General features: G+C 46.7%; 1 protein-coding gene across 3 annotated transcripts in view; it reads right to left on the reverse strand.

Moving 5' to 3' along the window:
* Positions 1–26394, reverse strand: part of GDPD5 (glycerophosphodiester phosphodiesterase domain containing 5) — a 101309-nt gene that overhangs the window by 45209 nt on the left and 29706 nt on the right. For 2 of the 3 annotated variants that reach the window (XM_030955369.1, XM_030955355.1), the window contains exon 2: positions 14797–14971. In XM_030955369.1, coding sequence (XP_030811229.1) covers positions 14797–14913 — 117 coding nt within the window. In that variant the 5' untranslated portion in view covers positions 14914–14971. Of the gene's footprint in view, positions 1–14796; positions 14972–17526; positions 17610–26394 lie in introns of all 3 variants that reach the window. The other variant, XM_030955361.1, reaches the window with a different exon arrangement.

Consider the following 26394-nt stretch of genomic DNA (forward strand, 5'->3'; position numbering starts at 1 on the left):
TGACATCTGGAATTTGACTGCAACAGGACCCCGAGGAGGATAAATAGCTGCAATTTTGCAGGCAGCAGTGACAGCACACAGCTACAGAGGGCTCCTTTCCTACCACTGGAAATAATCAAATTCATATTTAAATCATCCTCCTCCCACCAAATTATATGAAAGCAAATCCACTGTAGAAAGTCCTAACAAATAAAAAGCAGCAGCCAAACACACAGGGAGCACATGATTTATTTCACAAGCTTTCCTCACCAGTGTCAGTGTCCCTACAGAGTAAACATGGCTTAATAATAGAGCTGAAGTCCTCCTTAAGCAAAATTTTGGGAAGCCAAGGAAAACAAACCCTAATCCTATTCCAAGCCAGCGCTGTGATGACAACAAAAGTGTTTAAACAAAGCTCAAGATGTCCATACATGAATTATTAAACTCAAAGCCTCTTTTCCACCAGCGCAAAAAGCAAAAAGCATTTCATGTGTCCCAACCCCACAAGCGAGGCAAGAGTCCAAAAATTGGGCAGTGCATGAATGGAATGATTTTTCCCCAAAGTATGTCCACATATTTGTTTTTTCTCCCCTTACTGACTCCTTCCTGGTGATCTTTTAAGGTGTTTGTAGAAGGTGGAGACTGCCAAGATCAAGACTTCCATCAAAAAGGCACCATAATTCAGAAAATATCAAATTTCCAGCTTTGGAAATGACTTTTCAGGGGTAACTGGGTGGCATTTAATGCATTTCCTGATTCTGAAGGGATTCCTCAAGCTTTAACTTGCTCCAACAAGGAGGACAAAGCATGTCCAGAGGAAACAATGATATCTGAAATTTTCATTTTCCGTTCTCCACTAGGAGTTCCCACCCAACTTTAACACCCAGCAGCCTCTGAGGAAGTCAGTCCTGAAAAAGCAAAAATAGGAAAAAAAAATATAAAAAACATGAATAGCAGAAGGAACACTGCCTGATTCTGAGAAGTACCATGAAATTCACCCAGATCTTTTCTTTATGAATCTCAAAGCAGGGCAAAATAAAATCTCTTTCTTAGTCTGGCGTTGTTTTTAAATCAGCATCATCAGGAACAAGAGGACAGGAACTCCTTGTCCTCAGCCAGCTCTGGTGCACATGAAATATCTGAATTTAAAGCCTTTGAGCAGTCTGGTGGGACTGCAGCTCTGAGGAAAAGGATTTCTTGCTATTTCTCTCCTTTCAAGCAAGTAGAAGAAAGGAGATCACAGAAAGAGGAAGAAAACCAGAACATGTTAAAAAGAGAGGGAAAGAGGCACCAATTAAATAAAAACCACAAAGCGACATGAATCATTTCACTGCCAAGAAAAGGAAGAAAAAAGTTCACTCAGGGCAAGATTAGCTGTTGAACAAGCCTGTGCTGGTGGAAGCAATGCAGAAAGGGAGAAACTGGAGAGTTTCCTTTCCTCCTGTTGCTTTCTGTGCCCTCAGACACCCTGGAGGCTCCACAGGCGCTGTCCCCCCACCCATGGCCATCCCCAGGGAGCATCTCAGCACCAGGGCTGGCAGAAATTCCTCCTGGACCACATCCACTACAGGCTTCTAAAGAAGGCAAGCCCAGCAGCAGCAGCAGCTTTCAAAATCCTTCTTGCCACCTCTGAAAAACCCTTCAGTCAGTGGTAAAATTGTAACAGAGGCTTTAGAGCCATTTCAGCTTTTTACCTCTCTAATAGCTTTTAAACATTGGTTGCAAGTGTAGAAAATCTCAAATTTAATTTGTTTTCAAGCCACAGAGGCACTGGACTAATAAGGAGCTGAGTGCTGGCTTCTCATAAAGCTGTTTTAGTGCTCATAACCACTTAATGTGCCAGCAGCAGCAGATGCTTCCCAGATTCTCCCTGGGGTGCAATACCCAGCTTGGTGCTGGGATCCATTTACAGAGCACAGGTAAGAGCAGCATCTCGGGGGGAAAATGATAATTCCCATTTGGAGATATGTCAGAAAAGAGGAGAAGACAAGTCTTCATTTCCAAAGCTGTCCTGTAGTGCTTGGCAAGCCCTCAGTAATTAGAAGGGGTGCAAGGCTTGAGAATAAAACAGATCCAAGAGCATCTCAAGCCCAAAAAGGGCTCAGAAAAAACAAACAGAAATTCCCTCCAGCCTCCACAGTGTCAGTGGTTTGTATTTTGTTTTTTTTTTTTGCACTGAGGGTAAGTATTAGGTAATTTTGATTTTTACTGCTTTGTAACACTCTTTTTAAAAATAAGTAGGATTTTATAGTTAAAACATGGCCTTTTAATGGGCTCTACTTGTAAAGCAGCAAGGTTTTTTAAAATAGTTTTTGTTTGAGCCTCAATGGCTCTTTCAAGTTTACCTTTTGTACACTCAGGATTTTGGGAAAATTTTACAAAATCTTGGGATTTTGTGAGGTGTTCCCTTAGTGTCCCAGCTTGTACGGCTGCAATGTGCTGCGGAGTGCTTGGTTTGTTGCAAGCAGTATTTGTGGCACTGTTGGTGCTGGTTTGGTACAATCAGAATGACCCTTTCACACTCATTATTTGCATTATTTGCATTTTGCTGCACAAAGGCCACCCCCCTGCAGTGCCAGGCTGCCCCATCCATCAGGTCTGGGAGGGACAGGAGCATTTCCAGGCAGCACCTGGCTCCAGGTGAGCCCATCCATCCCTGCTGGCAGCCCCAGAGGCAAATGCACTCCCTTGGGATGCCCCTGTGGGCAGCCCCCCTGGAGTGACAGCCTGGACAACAAGTGGGAATTGATAAGGAAAACAATTTGGGAGCACAGGCAGTGTAGGAAGCCATGAATCACACCCAGACACAGAGGGTAAAGAACCCCTAAACTTTAACCCTGTTGCAAAATATAATTGTAGAGCAGCAGCTGGCAGCTGATTTAATACCTTAAACCATCCTGACAGCTCTGTGTGGCCTGGGTCAATTCTCCATCACTTTTCCGCAGCTGCTTTCATGCTCTCACACAGATCTGCTTTGAGGGAACAAGTCCAGCCCAGGAAAGCTTTGCTCCCAAGAGCAGAAAAAAAAAAAAAAAAGCATTTTCCTGAATTTTGCAGGATTTTCTAGAAAAAAGAGTGAGAATCATGGACTCATACAAGAGCTTGAGGTTGTGGGGAACCTTTTAAAGCTCATCCAGGTCAACCTCCCCAGCAATGAGCAGGGACAGCTTCCACTGTCCCAGGCTGCTCCCAGCCCTGTCCAGCCTGGCCTTGGGCACTGCCAGGGATGCAGGGGCAGCCACAGCTGTGCCAGGGCCTGCCCACTCTCTCAGGGAACAATTCCTGCCCAAAATCCCACCTATCCCTGCCCTCTGGCAGTGGGAAGCCATTCCCTGTGTCCTGTCCTTTGTCTCAAGTTCCTCTCCGTCTCTTTGGGAGCTCCTTTGAGCACTGGAAGGGGACTGAAAGTGTCAAATGCCACTTCACTGACATGAAAAAGAAACATTAAATTGACACTTTAAAGCCAAAGATTGGTGAGGTAAGGGCCAGAACAAGTCTGTGTTTAATTCATCTCATCATATCCATCATTCAGGGTTTTTAGTACAATTAAAAAAAAAAGCCCAGAGGAATACTAAATATTATACTAAATATTACAAAAACCAGCACACAATGGCAAATCCCAAACCCATCCAGAAAACCGAATAAGGAACTTGGTTTGAAAGGAACCACCAAATGCAAACATTTGGGTTTATTTCACCCAAGAAGTGGTGACAGTTCGGCATGTGGGTTGTTGAATTAAGAGCATCATCCTACACCCAAAGCAGCACTTGGGGGGTTGAAACCCCAACAAATGCATTGCATCAGCTCTGCCCACATTCCAGAGGCAGGGAGAGGAAAGGCAAAGCTCCTCTGACTGCTGTGCTGCCTGAGTTATGAATTATCAGAAGCTATCCAGGCTGCCATGCCACACTGCTGAATTACAACCCCCTTTTCCCAGCACACATCCATCTCCAAGGATGGAGGGCTGGCACAGAATCCCAAGGGAAACACCCCTCATTAGCTGCTCTGACCCCACTGAACCAGCTCTGTTCCAGCCGGAAATGAGATTGAGAGCCCTGACTGCACATCCCCCACCCAGGAAGGGGCTTCTGCAAGGATGTACAACAGAGCCAGGGCCAGAAAAGAGCTCCCAGCTCCTTCTGCTGCCAGTTCCCCCCAGTGCAGCTCATTCTGGGCTGCTCCAGCAGCAGGTCTGAGATGGAACCAGGAAAGGAGGTGATGGGAAAAATGAGAGCAAAGGGAAAAGGTTGTAGGGTGTTCTCTGCAGCTTGAGCTGCTTTGCCTTCAAACCCAGGCTCTGGATAATTTTCCAAGTGGCTCCTGAGCAGGGCTGACCTTTTTATAGGTGATTGATTGGCTTCTCTAACAGTTATTTACAGAATTTCTAATCCTGATTTCTAACCTGGGCACCCCACCCTCACAGCCAAGAATTCCTCCCCAAAATCCCATCTATTTCCTCTGGCAGTGGGAGCCATTCCCTGTGTCCTGTCCCTCCATCCCTTGCCCCAAGTCCCTCTCCAGCTCTCTTGAAGCCCCTTCAGATATTGCTTTGTAATGAAGAACTGTTGCAAATCTGAAACTTGTGAAAGTAAATACCACACTCGCACCAGTTAATTAATTATTCCCACTGAGGACAATTAAAACCCTGAAGCACAACAAGAGGTTCACTCCAGCTGCACTGAGTAACTGAAAGACAACTCTTGTCTTCAATCCCAAGGAAATTAATTTTCCAGCTATTCCTTTGTTCAGCCCTGTGGGCTCATCCCAGTGAAACTGGTACAAAGATGCCAAAATAAAAGCAGAGGTTGCTCTAATTTTTTTGGCTGCCATATCAGCCCAGGCTGAGCAGAAGGATTCCTTTTATTTGATTTTATCAGTTTCCTTTTATACAACACACCAACCACCTCCCAATATACTTGATTTAATATATTTTCAGAGGGCAGACTGGCCCCATCCCTAAATCCTTCCATCACAAGAGCAGTAATAAAGTTTGAAGCAGTGGAAATCCCAGTTTTCAACAGCTGCTGGTGGTGAAAATTAACTGAAACTTCAGAACCACTTTTCTTTCAAATGAATTCCCACGTTCCACATCATAAGCTGTCCAACTCAAAGAAAGCAGGAAAAGCAACTTTTTACTTATCCACCTGGGGCCAGTTCATCACAAAATAAAAACAATCAACAAACAAAAAATCTTTATGCAACAACAGCAAAAATACAGCCAAGAGGTAATGATCCTGAATTAGTTTCCACTCCCAAGCAGGTAAGTTCTGCCTGAGTCCTACAAAAGACTCAGAGCAGCTGAACAACATTGTAAATGAAAAAGTTTGTGAAAATACAATAGATGGAAGGAGGTCCCTGGGACCACCACCTGCAATTCTCCATTTCTCAGAGGGAGTGTGCTCAGGAATAACTGCAATTCCTTTCTATCTCTCTAAGAAGTCCATGTGTCCACCCAAAGCAATCTCACCAGAAAACATCTCTTTTTCCAATCAAGATTCTTGTCAAATTTTATCTATTACACTGGAAAGGTTTCTCCAGCCACTCTTCAGGGGAGTTGATGGACATCAGTTAACTAAAATCAAGAAGAACACACAAATATTGGATCAGATTGGATCCAACCACTGCACTGTTTTATTTCCTTGCCTTTCATCTTCCCTTCCTCATTCCCAGGCTGTGTTTTATGTTTTTCCAGAGTCCGATTTTACACAATCCCACACTGGGTTGGGTTGGAAGGGACCTTCAACATGACCCAGGGCCACTCCCTGCCATGGCAGGGACACCTTCCACTGTCCCAGGCTGCTCCCAGCCCCGTCCAACCTGGCCCTGGGCACTGCCAGGGATCCAGGGGCAGCCACAGCTGCTCTGGGCACCCTGTGCCAGGCCTTACACCCTCCCAGGGAACAATTCCTGCCCAAAATCCCAGCTGCAGTCAAGCCCAGATGGCCACAAGGCAGGAGGGAGCTGGAAGGAGCCCGGAGCAGAGCAGGCTGATCTCCTGCTCCTCCCAAAGCAGCACAGACAGGATGTGGGGCAGGATGACCTCGACTCTGACCCAGCTGGCAAGTCCTGAGTGCTCACATTTTGCTCCACAAAGTGCTGCCCCATCCCAACACAGCCTTATTTATCCCACAGGATGGTCCAGAGGGCAAAGACACATCTGGTGACAAACGCCACTGAATGGGCCAATGTGCCAAAGGCTTTCTGCCCCAGCTCTGGTGGCAACCCAGTGACCTGAAGGCCTAGAACAAAAAAAGAATTAGAGGAAGGCAAAACTGAAGTGCCTCTCTCTTTCAAGTGAAAAATTGATAAAATCAGGGTCTTCCCCAGCTTCCACAGGCACAGCTGACATCAACAGAGACTGCCTGAAACACTGGACATGTCAGATTTACCAGCATGAGGTTAGGTCTTGTCTTCCCAGAAACAAGGCTGCACTTGTTCCTGGATCTGCCAGACAAGGGGATGCTTTGTGCAAGTCAAAGAAATCATGTATTTTTCCTAATACTTGACATATGGAAGGGATTTACCTACTTTTCCCTAAGAGAGATTTAAATGGGTTCAGTGCACTGCCAGAGGGAAACCAAATGAAGCCACAAGGCCCAGCAGCAGCTGAGTGTCCAAAGGCAGCATCCCTCTGGAGAGCAGGCAGAAGCTTGGCTGATTTACTCATTACTCTTTTAAATCTCAAGGGTAAAGCATTGGGGGAAGAAAATAAACAATCAGCCATCCTGGGAGTAAATTTAAATGCTGGAGCTGGCTCATCACACAAAAACTTGGATATTTCAAGCCCAGCACATGACAGACACTGGTCCATCATAGGCTCCACTTTGCAGCAGCAAAATAATTTGGTCAGACTTGAGCACACAGCTACTAAATGCTACAAACACACACAGAGTAAATCTGCATGAACCTCAAGGGGAAAAAAAACAGCAGTGAAATGAGAGATCCTTTCCAGATCAGCTCAGCTACACCCCCACTTCTGATACAACTTGAGCGTGCTGGGGAAGGAACAGACCCAGACAAGGAGGCACAGCCACCACAGAGGGCTGGCTTGCCAGGATGTGGGGTGGTTTGAGTGGTGACAAACCAGACATGGCACCACAGCGAGCTCTGAATTACAGGAACCAGGTTTGTTTTTCCAGAAAGGCCACAAAAAGTCACGTGAGAAAATGTCAAACGTGAAGGGACAGCAGTGAGCGAGAACGAAAGAGCTTTGTGGTGAAAGGAGCAAAGAGCCAACATCACCAACACCAAAAACAACCATCTCTCCCCCCAGGCATCATCAGATGGGATATTGGGAAGGAATTCCACCTTGTGAGGTGCCCAGAGAAGCTGTGACTGCCCCTGGATCCCTGGCAGTGTCCAAGGCCAGGTTGGATGGGGATTGGAGTCATCTGGGGTAGGGGAAGGTTGGAATTACCTCATTTTTGAGGTCTCTTGCCACCCAAACCATTCTTGATTACAATCGAGAGAAGGATTGATTTCTACTGAAAGGGACAAGGATTGGGATCTCTTTCCTCTCCCTTTGCTAAGCATTCAGCTGATCTGATCCCACTGGAATTTATTAAGGAATTTGAGTCCAGCAAGGACACTCTGGCATAAAGGGTATGTTAAAGTCTCCAGCCTTCTGCTGTTCACATCCCCCTCAAACCAAGAGCTTGGTGCCTGCCCAGCAGCCTCAGGGAAGCAAGAGCTGCTCTCCTTGGACCCAGGGCCATCTTTGGCACAGGCAGCATGAGCTGAGCAACCACCCAAACTCTACCTGCTGGTCACTGGCACTGCTTTTTGTCACCCAAAAGTCAGCCTTGACTTTACAGTCAGCTCCAGGAGAGCTCACAAGGAAGTGGATTCAGTTTCTAAGAGTCACAGGCTGCAAGTGCACACTTCAAACAAAGCCTCAGTTGTTTCATTTTTTTGTTCCATAATTCTCCCTGCAAAAGAGCCTCATTTGACTTCACTGAAGTCAATTGACTCTCAAGTGCTTGCTGACATCATCTGCAAATAAGTATCTGCCAAATAAAGGCTGAGAACTTGTTGAAGATTGCATGCAAGATGTTTTCCATTACCATCTGTATGGCTGATTACCTTGTCAAGTGAGCAGTTTGCTTTATCTCTCTCTTTGAATGACCACATTCACACCTTCCTCGGGAGGGGACCTCCGCTGATAACAGACTATTGAATATCGGTGCATGACTGATAAGAACTATAACATCCCATTGGGAGATGCTCCGCCCAGAGGGAGGCCAGCACTCTACCCCATATACTCCAGATTCTGAATTGGGTTCGTTTTTTTTCTCCACGAGATTCCCCAGAAACAGCAGCTACTTTTCCTCCTGGATCTTCAAGAGACTACATTTCTCTACAGCCCCTTGCTCCAGAACACACCTGATACTTCAGAGGATGCAGCACTTTTATCGGTGCCACCAGCACCCTGACCAACAGGGTGTCAGGTTGGGTTCTGACTCTGTCAGTTTGTTCCAGTGGACTGTATTGTTTATTTTATTGTTTTTATTTCTTCCCTATTAAAGAACTGTTATGGCCATTTTGCCTGAAGCCCCTTAATTTAAATGAGCAGGGTGGAGTTTACATTCTCAATTTCAGGGAGGCTGCTTTAGCAGTTGTTTTCCACTGCACATCAAGATGAAATTATGGGTCCAGACCAGTTTACCAGCTTTGCTTTTAACACCTCACTGTACGCATGGCACAAAGGAAAAAAAAAAAATTAGAATAATTTTCAAGGTTGAGATGAGTACAAAGAGAAGCAACCAAAAAACAATTAAAACCTCTAGCCATGGCTGGTTATACCCTTGAAATCCCACTCTGGAGCTTGGCCACACTTCTTCTGGAAACAACCTGGAGAAAAAGCTTAAATGTGCAACCAAACACTCCTAAATCCAAGTTTCCTTTCCCAGAGGAACACACGAGACAGTGAACAAAAATCACAGATCAGCTTCACAGCCAACAGAGTCATTACAGTTTTCAGCTTTGCTAATCAATTTTGTTAATGAGACGTGTCAGCAGCACAGAGGTTCCCAGTTCCTAAAACCACAAGCATTCCTGGAACCCCAGCACTTTGGATCCCCACCCAGACCTCACAGGCAGCAGAGTCCCCTCCAAAACAACAGCCTGGCAGATGACTGAACTGCCCTGTGACCCCTGCCAGGAAAGCCACACCTCACAGATTTCAGGTTGCTCCCTTCCCTGCTGACCATTATTTCAGAGAGGGGCATTTGGCAAGGGCCTGGAAGAACAGGACAGAGGAGAATGGCTTTAAACTGACAAGAGGGCAGGGATGGATGGGATATTGGGAAGGAATTTTTCCCTGTGAGTGTGGGAAGGCCCTGGCACAGAGAAGTTGTGGCTGCCCCTGGATCCCTGGAATGTCCAAGGCCAGGGTGGATGGGGCTTGGAGCAACCTGGGATAGTGGAAGGTTGGAATTAGGTGGTCTTTAAAGTCCTTCCCAACCCAAGCCATTCCATGATCTACTCCCAGACTGGTTCTTTCTCCAGCTTCCCCCTCTTCCTCTTCCACCTTTCTCAAGTGTCATCACCACAAACTAACCCTGCTCCTTCCTATTCCTTCCATTTCATTCATTTACTCCCACTGGGGCCAGGTTTCCTTCGTATCTAGTTAATTTTTGTGGTCATTTTGGAGCCACAAGCATCCCTGAGGCACTTCCACAAAGTCTACTTTTATGAGAGACAGAAAAAACACCTTCAACTTGGATAGGAAAAAAAGAAAGGATGGTAAGAAGCCTTTTCCATTGGCCCCTGCACCCTCCCAGTGCATCCACCACCCAGAAAGGACACAGTGCAAAGTTGCTTTCCAACATTTTCTGCTCTGTCATAGCCCAGCTGTGCTTGGAGCTATTCCAGGACACCTGGGAATTCACGAGAGAGGCTGTAAAAGCAGAGTTGGTGAAGCAGGAGGCTGGCAAATTCAACCCCAAATGAAAAGTAAATCACTGGAGCCCAACTCAAGGGCAGCAAGGTCACATTCACTTCCCTCTGGGTGAGGAAAGTCAAGGCTCCTCTTGGGGAAAAGGGCCACAATTTTTCACTATTCTGTCAAGATCAGAGAGAAAACTTCTGACATGGAGACTCCCACAAGTCAAACTTCCGTGATGTCAATGCCATTTCATTTTTCTCATTTTCCCTCCTCAAAATTCACACTCATGGCTTCACACATGGGCAAGGACTAAATGTCTGAGTAAAGACAGACACAGTAATTTAACCTGGGATTAACAGGATCACAGGTTCCCATTGCCTCTTTGGAAAAGGGAGTTATATAATTCAATTGTAAAAGTCTAACTATAACAACAACTACACAGCTGAGAGGAAGAACATTTGTTTAGGAAAACAAGCAGAAAAACCACTTCAAGTTTTTCCCTTTCTTGGAGGGAATTCGGAAAATATTGTACCTTGATGCTGTGTAAAAAAACTCCAGCAATGGGTGTAAGATTGCTTAAAATCTAGCACTACAGCAGCTGCTGTGCAGAAAATTAACTCTATCCCAGTCAAAACCAGTACAGGGAACTCACAGGGAGAGTGTGGAAAGCTTTTCCCATATGGGTTAAACCAGGAGTTGATGGAGCATATTCAAACCAGTCAAGATTTTATGAGAGTCGTTGCGCCTTAGAGTGGAGGAGCATTGCTGCACCCAGGGAAGAAATCCCTGTAAAAACACATGGCTGGCTCTAAGGGCCCCAAAATCCCTCCTTGCCCCCTTTTCTTCCCCCTTTGTCCCGCTGCAGCTCAGTTCAGAGCTGCCTGTTCAGAGCCCAAAGCCACGTTTTGCAGATGCTCTGCAGGAAAAACCTTTGACACCTCTAAAGCTTTACAAATCCCAGGGCATGTTAATCACCCAGTCTGAGCCCATAATCCCAGCCCAGGCCCCACAGTCAATGGGTTTTGCAGACTCTCCCCCACTGGCATTCTGCACCACAAATTCAGCATCAAACATCCTCCCCCTGACAGTATTTAGGGTGCACCACAAGATTAGGCTCTAACCCTGTGGCTTTTTGGGGTTTCCAGGACTTGGGATTTCCATCCTTCAAAGCAGCTTTGCTGAAATAGGGAACCTTTTTGACACAGAACAAGCTGGTTCATCCCAACCTTTCTAGGAGGGTGTGGAAATCAGAGAGAAGCAAGGTCCTGGCAGGTTAATCCCAGTTCTTGAAGCTGGAGCACCTCTCTGCTCCTTGCCAGTCCTCCACGGGATCCTGCCCTGTCTAAGAGAGGTCTTGCTCCTTCATGAAGGCCAAAATATGCTATTCCCAGTTAAAACCAGTAACACCCTGCCAAGTCTGGTCTGAAGGCACCACACAAAGCAAATGCAATTCCTGCCTGGCTCAGCTGTCACAGCTTCCCTGGACAATCACCCACCTCACAGCCTCCCTGTAAAGTGAAGGGCTCAAAGGTGAATTTTAAGATGTTTAAGTGATGTGGAAAACCCTAAACACAGCCTTTCATTTCCAAGCATCATGGGGAAAAAACCCAGAATCATAGAATCAGAATAGTTTGGGTTGAAAAGATCATCTAGTTCAGACCCCTCTAATGAGGGAGGCACCTTCAGGAACAATAAGGGAAAAACACACTGATGTTTAAGGGAATGACTGGATTTCCCTGCATTTAGCCCATCAAGCCAACATGATTGGACACATCCATTCATGGGGACTCAGCTCTGAGTCACTGCTCACATCCAATGCTTCAGTGCCCAGCCTCAAATCAACCAACCTTGAAAGAGCCCCTCTCCCTCAAGAGCTCCTGTGCCTTCAGGCTCGTGGTCTGAAACCCCCACAAATTGAAAAACACACGGAAAAGGGCAAATGAAGCCATCCTCTAATAGCAGATTGCAGCAAAGCAAGCAATTTCTGTGACCAGTGACCTCTGGCCATTTGGGAATCAGCCCTGACAAAGTCCCAGCTCCAAAGCTCGTGGCTTAGATCATCTGTTCAGGTCATTTCACAGCTCTGGCCAAGTGGGAATTACAAGAGCATTTCACCAGAGAGTGAATTAATACACACAGCCCAGACACAGCCCTGCAATTCATTATGCTGATGGATCACAGCTCCTCACTTATCTCTGCACAAAAGGACCCCAAAAAGCCATCAGAAGCCTCAGCTGGAGGTCATGTGATGCATTTAACCAAATGGACTATCTGGAATCACACACATTTCACTTGAAGGGGATAAATCCTGACAGGGACTGCCCAATTCATAGGAAGGGGTTGATATATCATTTATAGATCTGCAGCTACATGAGCAGCACCAGATAAAGGCAGGGAGAGGCTTTATTGGATATTTCCCCTCCCACATCCTCACAGTTCAGACAACTTGCAATTAAGAAGAGGATTAGGAGATTTGTGTTAAAGACCATGTTTGATAGCTCAGCCTAGCCAGTCAATAAAAGCGGCTTCTTTTTACTGGATAGATTAAAAAATTATCATTGCTATTTCCTTTGGGAGGAAATTTTTGTCCCCTCTCCCAATATCATCCACCAGAATGATATTTGCTGTGTACAAACAACAGGGATTTGGAAGAAATAAAAAAAAGAGCTTCCATGCACTGACTTCATCATATCCTTGGTTGAATATGTGATGAACAAGCTGTGGTTAGATCAGAAATTCCTTCCTCACACCAGCTACAGAGATGATAATGACCTGAATCTCAGCAAGACCACTTCTCCTCCTTCATGTGCCTTTCATTTAAAAAAACATTAAAAAAAAAGTGAAAGGGGATCTTGCCATTGAAACTGAGGGCCCACAATAGAAAAAGGGAATTTTGCAAATGTTCAAAATTTTAAAAGGAGATCAGAGTGTATTGGTTGTGTGCCTCCAGCCCCTCTCTTCATTCTCAAAGGTCAGAGAAAAGCAAAGGATAATGACAATTCCAGCAAGCTGCCTCTCAAAAAAACCCCTAGAACTCAGGTGTCCAATTAAAATTCTCATTTTCATGTAATTTCTTAACGTGGAGTAGCAAGCTTGATGTACATACATTTGAAGGAAAAAGAGAGGAATCATTAAAATCCTGGCTGTTGAGGTGCAGCACAATTCAGACAACAAACATTCACAGGCATCAGCTGAAGATATCATGGAGGCAAGGTTGGGTCATGATCCAAATTTGGATGAAAGCCTTTTATTCTGGGAAGTTTGATGTTTTAACAAGAAAGCAGATAACACAGCCTGCAGCTCATTTTAGGCTTTCTTCTCCTACTCCTGCTGCTGTCTCCATCTCTCTTTTACCAAAGTGGAAGTTGAGGCCTCACAAAGACTTTAAAAAGACCAGCTCAGACTGGACATATTTTAAAGCCTGGATCAGCTACCTTTAAACACAATGAATTCCTTTCCAGCACTAGCAAAAACCAATGGAAATTCCAAGCAGACTTGGAAAGTTGCCACTGATATTATTTTTTGGTAACGCAAGCAGAGGCAGATTTCGCTGAAAAATTCATGGCAACTTTTCTGTAAATTTTTAGCTAGGAACTACAATATTCTGCTGGCTTGAAGTGGTCACCCAGACCAAGCTGGAAGCAGAGGGGAAACAGCACCAACATTCCTACTTTGCAAAAGGAAATTTGTTTTTAGGCTGCACAAACTCAAGGCGTGACTTTCCAATGCACAGGGGAGCTGCTGGCCAAGCTGCACCACCAACAATGGCTGCAATTCACAACCAGGAGCATTTCTGGCACAGGATCTGCCACACAGCCCTGTCTGCTCCTTCACAGCTGCTTTTCCAAGAGGAAAAACACTCCAGAGCCAAGAAGATCCCTGGTTATAGGCTTAAAAACAGAACAGAGGAGCCAAGCGATAGGAGAGCGAAATTAAGCATTCAAAAAGCAAGCAAAGGGTCCCCTGAGAGCACTTCCAGATGAAACAGGATTTAAAGAAGGAAAAAAACCCCAAATTTAACTTGTAAGCACACTTTAAAAAACCATCCCAGGCAACATGGGAGTACAGAACAACAGTAAAACAAAATCCTTACCCAGCTGATGTAACAGGGTGCTTTTGACAGCAATATTTTCACACTTTCCTTATCAACACATCACAAGACCTCATCTCGCAGCCCAGAACAAGAGGGGAGGGGCAAGTTGAGCCTGGATTCCCTCTGGCAGAGCTCCTACAATCTATATTTATCCAGGGGAGGGAAAAGTCACCTCCAGCAGCTTTCCCATTCACCCCCAGCTTGCTCTCACCTTGTGTCGCCTTTCATTGGATCCTAGAAGGGTTTGGGCTGGAAGGGACCTTAGAGATCATCCAGTGCCACCCCTGCCATGGGCAGGGACACCTCCCACTGTCCCACGCTGCTCCAAACCCAGTTCAGCCTGGCTTTGGACACTGCCGGGGATCCAGGGGCAACCACAGCTGCTCTGGGCACCCTTTTCCCCTACCTACAAAGTCACTGTCACACACAAGAACAGAATCATAAAGGTTGAAAAAGACCTCCAAGATCACCAAGTCGCTTCTGGGCCCACTGAAACCACAGCATGAAGGCAGGGATTCTGCAGAAACACAACTTACATATCCAGCCAAGGGTGCTGCAAGCACCAGCAGGAGCAAAAACACCACAAGGAAAGTGCTCCCCTTTAGCACAATACAAACAGATTTAGGCACCTTCAGTCCCCTGGAGCACCATGACCAACTTCACTGTGGCCATCTCTACATCAGCCACATGGGGACGGCCTCCTGCCATGGTCAACAACTCCCATCAAACATCCAAGCCAATAAATAAGGAAAAACCCCAAATCTTTCATACTTGCAAGCAAGAGCTACAAGCCAGCATGAGAGGGAAGGGGTGGCAGCAGCTGCTGTCCCCTGCTCACCTTGGTGGTGTCATCATGTGACCGCTGGTACCGTTTCCAGCGGCAGCCGTAGATCCCGGTCAGACAGGACAGACATAGCTGGGGCTCGTAGTACTGCAGGGGTTGGTGTTTGACCATGCTCCTTCCAGCCCCTCCAGAGCCTGCTGCCACTAATCCATCAGCTCCTGGGAGCGCCCTGGGGCAAAGCAGAGAAAACAACAACAACAACAAAAGGAAATTAAAATCCCCGGCGATATTTCAATACGTTAACAAGCAATTTAATAATTAACCGTGTCCTCTGGCTACTGAGAGCAAGGATGAGAATCAGATCTGTTCCCAGCCCTGCCAACATCTCCCACTCGTTACTCAACAAGACCAAGAAGTTTAATTAGTTTGCAAGTTTGGTTTCCTCCTGCAGCTTCTCCCACGCCACCAAATGCAAAGTGTACATCAGGGAAAGCCACGTGAGGACAAAAGCAGCAGGATGAGGATCTGCACCAGGTGACTGGGTTCCTATGAATGACTGAAGTGTAAAGAGGCAGAGCTGCTGCAAGAACCACCTGAAAATCGATTCAGAGACCTCCACAAAGCTGAGGCTGAGCGAAGCTAAAGCAGTTTAATGTCAGCATCCCATGGAGCCTGCAAAACAGTCCCAGACGAGGAATAAACACTTCCATGTCTCCTGCAGAAAGGGCATCACAGAATCAGGGACTGTCCTGGGCTGGAAGGGATCCAGCAAGGACCAAACTTCTGGACAACCCTAAGAATATGGAATACAGAGTGTGTATACACAAAAAGTATACAATAGATATTGCCCTTTCCCTTTATAAACCTCTCAAGCACTCACAGGATGCAGAGCTGGATGCTGTGCTTGGTCCCACAGCACAGGTTTCTCACAGCTTCCTGCAGCCCAGCTGTGCACCCACAGCCCCACACTGCTGCTCTGTGTATCACCAGCAGGCTGGTAGTGGAGTTTGACAGCAGCTGAGCTTGCACAGTGCTTGCCCCCCTTTCCTGAGAGTGCAGGGCTGTGTGCAGGGTGTGTAAATCCACCCTCTCCAGGAGAAACACTTTGCTTCCTTACAGGTGGGATTCCCAGGGCTCAGGTCTGGGGCAAAGCTGTGACAGCTGAGCAGCAACACCCTCACTGGCATCACAAAGCATGGCTGGGCTTAGGGAGGTAAACCAGCCACCTAAAAGCTTTTCCTTGACACATCCCATGGAAGGAAGCCTCCACAAGCAGGGCTGACTGTATTTGTCACTCCAGCTGATGCACCAGGGGATGCTGCAGGCAGCGCAGACACAGTGCTGGAGTCTGGAAATGTCAGCAGGGACACAGAGAGCTCACCCCTCCCAGCTCCTGTCTGTCTGTGTCCGTTCACACTCTGCGCTGACAGCCCAGGGCAGCCTTGCCCTGACACTTTAATCAGGACTCAGCATCCCAGAGGCTGGAGGTTGTTGTGGCTCCAGAGCTGTCACCAGGCTGTCCCCAGAGCCTCTGTGTCTCCCGCACTGCTTGGGGCGCTGACACGAGGTGGGCACGACCCACAGGTCCATGTGTGGCCAGCCCAGCTCCCCACGTGGCTCTGCTTGTCCCCTGGGGGCGACAGGCAGGACAGAGGCACAGCACAGCCAGCCTGACACGAGAGCTGTTTGCTGCTCACATCCCCCCGTGCTGCTGTGCCACCTCCGTGGCCTCGTGTCGGGGTCACCTCCCTGTGCCCGGGTTCCACCTCTCCTCTCGCTGTTTCTAAAGCTCAGCATCAGTCACTGCTCAAGCTGCCTCCCCATCTTCAGCTTCCGGACCATCCCCAGGAAATGAGCCTGCCCCTCTGCCTCCCCACAAAACCTTTCACCATGGGGCAGAGGCACTGAGGATGTGCAAAACTGGAGATGCTGTTTAAAGCTCTTGGGCTAAACCACCCCGTCTGCCCTGAAGATTCCAAGTGTGGAGTGATGTACAAGATGCTGAGGGCTCTGTGCAAGATGTAAAAATCACTCACAGCCTATTAACAACTCCCCAGCCAAAGCCCTTATTCCCAGCCTGAAAACATAGAAGGCTGTAGCTGTTCCAAGTAATCCTGTACTAATTCCTCTCCAAAGGACAGCATCTCTCCTGGTTTTCACCTCTTCCTGCTTTAACTCATGCGAGGCAGGAGGGCAGACAGACCAGCTCCATCCACAGAAGCTTTCACTGTTTTTTTTTTTTTTTAATTTAGTTTAATTTGATCACTTTGACAGGAGAGAAATCCTTCCCTGTGAGGGTGGGCAGGCCCTGGCACAGGGTGCCCAGAGGAGCTGTGGCTGCCCCCGGATCCCTGGCAGTGCCCAAGGGAAAAGACAGGTGAAAAGGGTCTGTAAGACACCAAGTGAAGCTCCCACCCTGGTTCCTCTCACTGCAAGGGCAGGCCCTGCAGGAGCCCAGAATTCCAGGCTGCTCTCCACAAAAACTCAGGAAAAGCACAATGACAACGAAACTAAGACGAGTTTAAAAAAAAATCCACTCCTAAATACAGTGTAATTGCATGAGGCACAACCAACAAGCCTAAATTCACTCCCTCTTCTCCATGAGCATCACAACCAGATCCGTCAAAGGCCGAAACAGGTGGGAAAGGACAACACCCAGCAGCCACCCTCCCCTCCATGCACACGGACACCTGAGCAGTAACAGGAGCTGCAGGGAGAGAAACCACACTGATACCATCTGCCCAGAGAGCCTGGCTTGGCCAAGAGCAGAGGCTCAATACTTACTGCTCCTGCTTCCAGAAACAGAGTCCAGGGAGCAGCAGAAAGTCGGCAGCACCTCCCAATCACTGTTCCCATGCCATCTCCAGCTGCCGAGGGGGAGAGAGCAGCCCATGAATGATTCAGCCCACTGCTGGTTAGCATTACATACAGAAATGAAAACAGGAAGCAAGACAACAGGCATTAATTATTCAAATCCAGCAACGTGCACCAGGAGGGAAGGAGGGAGGAGGGGGGGAAAGAAATAAAATAGAAAACACAAACCCACTCATGCTCTCAACCTTGACTTTCAAGATGCATCACCTGCCAATGGCTGTGAGCTTCTCAGAGCTGAATAACCAGCTCACTTGTCCAAAAAGGGGGAGCAGGGTAGGTTCCATCTAGAAATACAATGGGAGCGTTTTCCAAAGGCTCCAGGATGCCTAATTAGCACACACTGCACTTCTGAGATACTGAAGTGGAGGTATTGGTTACACATTATTCCTTTCCAAACAGCTTTGGAGGGGGAAAAAAAAAAAAGAAGGGAGAACTGGAGTATTGGTGTTGCACATTTAAAAGTGAAGCTCTCTGGGGAGATCTGGCCTAAAAAATTTTGATTTTTGTCTCTCTGGATTAACTGCTCTATCCATGTAGTCTCAGGGCAATATTCAGAAACCTGGACTGGAGAGGGAAGGCAGCAATCAAGACCAATCGCTAAAGCATCTCAGTGCCCTCATTTTAGTGAGAGGAAGAGCAACAGCACAAGTCCTGAAGTGCTCTGAGTAAATAGTGAGGATGCAGCACCAGAGGAGCAGGTTTAACAGCCTTTCCCAAGGCTTGCTGCAGCCCAAGCCCTCCCCTTTGATCCCCCTTCAGGCAGACTGAGGGGAGACCTCACTGCAGGCACAACTTCCCCATGAGGAGAAGAGGAGGGGCAGGCACTGATCTCTGCTCTCTGGGACAGAGACAGGAGCCAGGGAACAGAGCTGGAGCTGTGTCAGGGCAGGGTCAGGTTGGATTTAGGGAAAGGTTCTTCCCCCAGAGGTGCTGGCACTGCCCAGGCTCCCCAGGGAATGGGCACAGAGCTCAGGAGCTCCCAGGGATGCTCAGGGTGGGATTTGGGGGGGTCTCTGCAGGGCCAGGGGGTGGAACTGATCCCTGTGGGTCCCTTCCAGCTCAGGATATTCTGTGGTTTTTAAAAGCCAAGCAGCTCTGCTGCCCTTCCAGCCACACCACAGAGACGCCCACTCTGAACACCCATCATGGATTGCTCAGGAGGGTTTGGATCAGCACACCCAGAGCACAGCCAAGGTGCTTCAATGGAGACTTGTGAACAATGAAATCATGGAACCATTAAGGCTGGAGAAGCCCCCTAAGGTCATGGAGTCCAACCATGAGCCCAGCACTGCCAGGTCCACACCACCTACGGAATCCTGAAGCCTCAGGAGACGTTGGAGCAGAGCTGAGCATTTGGAGAGAGGCAGACACAATTTTCTCCAACAACCCCACCACCCATGCCGATGTGGAAGACACCTGGGGTGTCCTACAGGATCTCCAGCTGCCAAGGCATGGCTGGGAAGGCCCATCCAATGGAAAACCTTGGCCTTCCACAAGGTTCCAGAGAGGAGAAACTGTGGGGAGGACGAGGGGAAGAAGCACGTGCTCCCCCCACACCTGGAGAGGCTCAAAACCAAAGCAAGCTCTGAGCACACAGGCTCCCATCTCCCAAAATTCAGGCCCAAGGAAATTCACCCCACTTGAAACAGAAATAAACATAAAAAATACAGGGATATTTGAGGTTAATTTTTTATGTTAACTCGTTTTAAAAAGAGCTTTGGCAGATTTTACTGATTTCCATATTAAAAGAAGTGTTTTTCCTCTTGTTGGTGACTCCTGGGATCACTGTTTATCAAGAATCTCTGTAAATTCAACATCTCTATCTCTACTAAAACTTGTATCAATCTAATTATGCTTAAAACCCTATTAAGCAAATAATTTCCTATGCCAATTAGGTGAGAACATGCCTGATAATCAATTAGCCCTATTGATATGCTTGTAAAGCTGCTTGTCAGTCGTTTCCCTAATTATACTGGAAAATCCTGATTTTCCTTAAATGCTTTCTAAAAAATTAACCTATTCCAGAGCAAACTCTGCAGTTCTGTGCACAAAAAAACAAAAACAACAAAAAAACGAAAAATGGAAGAGAAATCTCTATGGCCCAGCCAGGGCTGAAATCATTATCTAAATTCTTGGGATTTGCATGCACTCTCCATTGGTTTTCATACACATTTTTTTATTAATACACTGAACTCATCCAAGCCAAAGTAATGCAATTTCACTTTCCCCAAGGTGGAAAATGGAAATGGAAGAGGGTCAATATCCCCATCTGTTTAATAACAAGCTACTACTGAGGGCTGTTTGCTCTGGCCACTCCCATGGGAGGAAATTGAGATGCACACACACACACTGAGCACCATTTTCCACATTTTGCTGGCACAAACCCAAAGCATCTCAGCTTGCAAGATCCAAGATTTCATTTCAAGGCAGGAATGGGACACCCCCAAAGGCAGAAAACAGCCTCAGGTGATTCATTTTGGAGGTGGAGGATGCCCAGGCAAGGACCCAGCAGAGTTATTCTTCCCCACACATTGTTATTCCCCACTCTGGAAATCAGGGTGGGTCAGAGGTCTCCCACCCACTTTTTTCCAGGCTGAAAACATTCATTTTTACACTGATAATACTGCACAAACAAAAGCAGCAGATATATATCAAAACTCCAGTCAGCATCTATTTTTCCCCCTGGCAAACAAACAAAAAAGATGAACTGCAGGAGAGTATCCTCTGCCATGTGCATATGGACATATGGAATATTTTGGATGAGAGCTGCCGCAGGAAAGCACAACAGCTTTGTCCTTAAAGCTGAGTGCTGCTGCCTCAATGACAGAAAATAAAGAGTGGGGGGAAAAACAAATTTAAAAAATGAAAGAAAGCTCTACAGGCCATTGCTGGTCTGGCAGAGCACTCAGGAGGGGAACATCCCTGAGATACCAAAAATCCATGACTACATCCCAACCCAGGGAGAGCCTGCAGAGCCCCTTGGAGTCTCCAGAGTGACAAGGGATGACCCAAACACACACATCCCAAATAGGATCTGGCTGATGTGGAGCCCCTGTGGGTCTGACCTGTTGTTTATTTTTCTTAAATGTTTTTGACCAAAAAAAAAAAAAAAAAAAAATTACAGCTTTGAAACTAGGGCAGTGTGTAGTTCGGGGGTTGTGCACTTCCAGTTAATGAAAATTCAGACTTCAAAAGATAAATACTTCAAAGGGATTACAAAAGAAAAACTTAGACTTTAATCTCCCTAAATAAATAAGCACAGGACGGACTAACGCCCTCTGCAACAGAGCTTCTTGATGTTTTCCACAAAGTGAGGCAGGACTGGGTGCCTGGAACTTTGAAAGGGTGGAAGAAGAGGAACAGGGCACAGGAAAAACCTGTATAAACTTCTGGCAGAGCAATAATTAAACACAATCTCTGCTTTCTGCACCAGCCTTGCAGGTCAGGGTGTTGGCACAGCTCTGAAAACCCAAAATCTGCTGCAGATCCAAAAATATCATGTGAGTCCACACAAGCAGGTTGTGAAGTAACTCCAAGCAGCAAAGCACAGGTGGGACATGAGGAAAAACATGGAAAACTTCAGGTTCCCTCTGTCAAAGGATTTCTGACAACCTGAGTATTAAAAGAGCTTCTTCTTTTGGGGGCTGCTGGAGAGATGGGCAACAACTTGTGAATTTCTCTTTAATTCTAACAATTATTTTGGCTTTTAGAAGCAGCAAAGAGAAATGTGAACCAGCCCAAAGTGTGTGAAATCACATTTTTGGCAGAGAAAGTCAAACCCTTCCACCTCTCCAAGTCTATGTCAGGTGGAGTCCCCTTGGGAGAGCATTCCAGAAACACTCAGAGCAGCACAAGAAGCCGGCAGTTCAACAGCTAAAAATCTAAAATAGCAGCTAAGGTGAGGTGAGACACCACCAGGAGCCTGACAGGGCTGTTGATCTTGGCAGGAGAAAGGGAAATTGAGGGAATCTGAGCCACAAACCCAAAGGAACAGGCAGGAAAGCACCAAACTGGGAGAAGAGGGATGGCAAGGGAGTGTCTTGAGGAACAGACCCCATGTTCAGCCTCTGCTGTCTGAAGAGCCTCTGACAGAGAATGTCCTGTGATGTTGGCATGGTCTGGGTGATGACAATAATCAGCAGGGCTCAACAGAGACAGCCCAGGTGAGAAAAAGACAGGGAAAACCATCACAGGAAGAATGAGAAGACAACAGCTCGATGATAAACAAAAGCCATGCACCAACAAGGAATTTAAAAGTGTTTAAAGACTGAAAAAGGTTAAAGAACACTCTTCCTCTCCATAGACTCCAGGAGCTTTGCCATCCTCACCAAGCTGCAAACCAGAAGTCTGCACCAAGCCTTACCCATTACCAGCACGTTTTTGCAGAGAAATTAAGTGGAAACAGAGCTGGGTTTGAACATGCACACCCTGAGAAGCAGCTTCCTCTTCAGACAAGCATTTCTGCCTCTCCTGGTTTTCCCTTTCCAAACACAGCCCCAAGAGTTGCCCACGGATGGTGCCAGCAGCTGGAGCAGGAGCCTGCCCCACACATTACCTGCTGAAAACCTGGCTCCTGCCAGCAGGGAAAGAAAACTGCACCCACAACACCAGGAAGGCTCATCTGAGAGGGAGCCAAGTGCCTCCACACCCACTGCAGGCACAGGAATGGAAACAGCAAGGGAGGGAAAGAAAGAAAAAGGAAAACAAACCCAGCAAGACTCATTTTCCAATCGATACCCTGCACATCTGCTGTGCAACTGCTACCCAGAGAATTAGGCATGAATGTTTCTGGCTTAATGAGAGGTGGAAAGTCCTAGTTAAATGGATTACAAGCTCTTTATTTCCTATGATTGATTCCTTCCATACGGCTGCAGGAGACATTACTCATGAAAATAAATGTTCTCAAGTAGCAGAGGAGCTAAATAAATAAAGAAGAAAAACTTGCTTTGCCTTCCTGAGCAACCTGGGGTAGTGGAAGGTGTCCCTGCCCAGGGCAGGGGGTGAAACTGGATGGGCTTTGAGGTCCATGGGGTAACTGATGAAGTCCAGGAGAGGTTCAAGAAGTAAAGTCAGCTTTTCATCACCTCCACTAGAGCTTTGTGATAGCTTGAAAAACATGGAAACAAAAATGATATGGGAAAAATGAGATGTATGCATCCCCCATCCCCTCTCACCCCTGTGGCACACAAGGTATTTAATTTCTGCCAGAGGAAGACTAACATCCACTTTATCTCTCTTCTGGTCCAAGGAAGCAGAGGTTTGCCTCATGTTCCCAGTTATTACTGGAGTTTTTTCCAGTTCTGTACAAATCAGTCTCTGCTCAATACAGACAGGGGAGTTTCCCTGTCATGAGGAAAAGGAAAACTGCAGGAAAAAAGAATTCCAAGGAAACAAATGGGTAACCAGAGACAGGTTACAACCCCAACCCCATTGCAGAGTCACTCAGCTCAGGTAAATGCCTGTCCTGACTGGGATTCCTGTATCCTGCCAAAAGCTGGTGTTGATCTTTAGGAGGATGGGAATAAGGACAAAAGGATTTCACTCTGTTTGCTGCAGCATAAATCTTTCAGGAGAAAGGAATTTTCTCAATTGACCTGGCAGGGAGTTGCATCAGTTTTAAACTCTCCTTGCTTTCCAAAAAGCATCTCCAAATGTGGGCTAAGGTCACCCTGACACAGGAGGGATGGGGACAGAGGGTGAGGTCAGGAAGGGACCCACCCCTCCAGCCACAGGGGCACTCCCAGAGTGAGCAGAGGAGGCTCACAGACATTTCCAGCTCTGCCTGGAGAGTCCTGCTCTAATAAAAACACAAAAACAAGGCTCCAGCTGCCAGTTACATCAGCTCCCAGCTTGTTTTCCTTATGGAAAGGCCCAGTCATGAGGGATTCACAAACTCATTTAGTGATGCAAACCCAAGGCCTATTAGGCCAAGTGCTTTCAGTCATTTTTGAGAGCTTTTAATAGGATGAGCATTGATTCTCTGAGCATTAACTCACTGTGTCCTGGTGCCCTTTTCCCAGCACCAGTGACACTCTTCCAGACTGGCACATTATCAGCACAATGGGGCTTTCAATATAATCAGGGATAGAGTCAAACAGGGACACCTGCAGACATCATGGCCAGGTTCTCTCACAGGCTGCCCAGAGAAGCTGTGGCTGCCCCAATCTTGGAGTTGTTCAAGCTTGGATGGGGCTTGGAGCAGCCTGGGATAGTGGAAAGTGTCCCTGCCCATGGCAGGGGGTGGCACTGGGAGAGCTATAAGGTCCTTTCCAACCCAAACCATTCTGGGACTGATGTCAAAGGTATCCAAAACCCTTTGGAGGCTGGGATGAGGCTGGGGGTGGAGATGCTGGCACAAAGCTCTGTCCATCTGGGATCCCTCAAAACACTGCTCTCATCCAGGGCTTAATTTATAACCCTCAGCCCCAGGCTCCAGAGAACATGACCTCAAGGCAAGACCCCCAAGGGTCCATTAACCCACAGCACTTTGGGGGGAATTGCTCCCAGCCCAGAGCAGTTTATCCAAACATCTGGAGCAGCTAAATCCCACAGGAGCCCAGAGGCCAGGATGCAACAGCATTTTTCTCTCCTTCTCTGCACCACTCTAAGCTTTCTAGGAAAAGGCCTATTTAGAAGTTCATGTTTTAAAAGTAGCTTTGTGACATTGGAAGAGCAAAAAATAAATACAAATGTCCAAGAGATTTGGAGCAGGGCAGGGTGCTCAGCAGCACACACTCCATACCAGCTATGCAGACATCCCTCAGCCAGTGAGACTGACCACAAGGACACATCCATTCACCACAGTGACCTTCCCTGTCCATCCTAGAAACACATCCATGGCACCAGGACACTGCTCAGGGCAGATCTTCAAGCAAAGAACTGAATAAAAAGGTTTCCTGCACATCTTTTGATGAGCCAGCCCTAGGCAAGCATAAGAAATGTAGCATTTTCAAGGCTACACTTGCTCAGAAGACAGAGCCCCCTGCCCAGGTGGGTCAGGCATCTCCCCCCTGGAACACATCCCAGGGAAGCAGAGAAGAGCTTGCCAGAGCACAGAACTCTCACAGAAAAGCTATTGTTATTATTATTATTATTAGTCTCATACACATTTATGTAAGAGGTTCTCAGGAAAATGAGCCTATGGAACTTGCACACAAACACAGCACTTCCAGGATTAAATGGCTTTTATCCCACTTCCAGAAAGCCACTCTGGGTTTTCATCCCATCAGATTAAGATCCTGCCTTGACAGCAGCTACTGTTTGGGTAGGAGACAAGCAGCTTTTTCTTCCACCAGCCAAAGTATCTTTATTTCCAGCTTATTTTCCTACCAAAACACAGGGTGATTGCATAAGTGCCTCTGTTCCTGTTCCTTGCTTTCTCCCACCTTTCCTTCCCTCCGCAGGCAGCGATTCCCTGGAGCTCCAGCCCTGCTGGAATGCTCTCCAAGAGTTGCTGCTGGGTGGGAAAAGATCAAATAAACCTCCCCCCAAAGGAAGAGCAGCTCTAGCCCAGGCTGCTGTCAAAGACTAATCAGCGAGTACAGCTGGAAAGAGGAAGGATGGAAATGGGAAGATTAAAGATTTGAAATAAGTCCCAAAGAAACCAGACTGAGCTTGCTCTTGAGTCAATATTTTTTGGTTAAGTAGGAAAACATTGAGAGCTTTGAATAATTGACTTCACACTCAGTAATTTGCTGGCCAAGCCAGTTCCTGCCACTGTTTTAAACAGAGTGAAAAGGTCCTGAAAAATATTGGGATGTTCATCAAATTAAGAGAAAGCACCCAAAAAATGATTGCTGTGAGTGGGAAATTTCAGCAAGAAATTTCAGGATAAGGCTACATAAGCATTAGAAGCAAATAAAACAAAAACCAAAAAAACAAAGCAAAACCAAACAAAAACAAACACAAACCACAATCAAACCAACAACCAACAAACAAAAACCACAATCAAGCCAACAACCAAGCAACAAAACAAACAAAAAAACACCAACCAACCAGCCAAACAAAAAAAACCAAACAAACAAACAAAAAAACCCCCCACAAACCTAAAGGAAACTAAAAAGAACCTCAGCAATACCCTTCTTTTTGCTAGAATGGTTTTCACACGTTACTGAAAATCAACTTTAAAATTCCTGTTCACTGGATGAGCACACCAGGGTTTAAAGCCACCAGTATCCAGACTGGATAAACCAGAGTTCCACAGGAAAAGAGTTGGCCAGGAAAGAAAGAAAATGAAAGGTAGAGAGGTGGAGGGGTTTTTTTCCTGAAAAAATGTTAATTTCCAGACTAGCAAAGTTTAACTGAGTGCAGAAAATAGGAGAAATCTTTTTTGGTGAAAGCAGAAGAAAATGGCACAACAAATCACCAGGTGAATCTGTCATAGGGAAGGGGGAAAAGGAAATAATTGGGAAGGGGGGGGACAGTCAAGCCTTTTTTGTTCCCAAATCTGGCAGTGTAGCTCTCTGTCCATGTTTCAGGAACCATCTTCAACAGAAAAGAGGAATCCATGGAAGTTTTCAAGGAAAGGTAGTTTTAAAGTCTCTTCCAACCCACCCCATTCCATGATCCTCTGGATCTGAACATCCATTCTGCTTCACTGCAGCCAGTGCCAGGCCTCCAATTCCCCCTGCACCCCTTGGCATGGGAGCATCCTGCTCTAGGTGAGGCATGGCCAGAATTGAGGAGGTTTTTTTTCATCCTCCCCAGCCAGGACACAATTTATAAACATCCCAAGTATCCTCACATCAATATCAGGGTCCAAGACTGGTGTTTGTGTGG

The sequence above is a fragment of the Camarhynchus parvulus genome, chromosome 1 (assembly GCF_901933205.1).
Source record: "Camarhynchus parvulus chromosome 1, STF_HiC, whole genome shotgun sequence".
In the NCBI taxonomy this organism is placed as follows: Eukaryota; Metazoa; Chordata; class Aves; order Passeriformes; family Thraupidae; genus Camarhynchus; species Camarhynchus parvulus.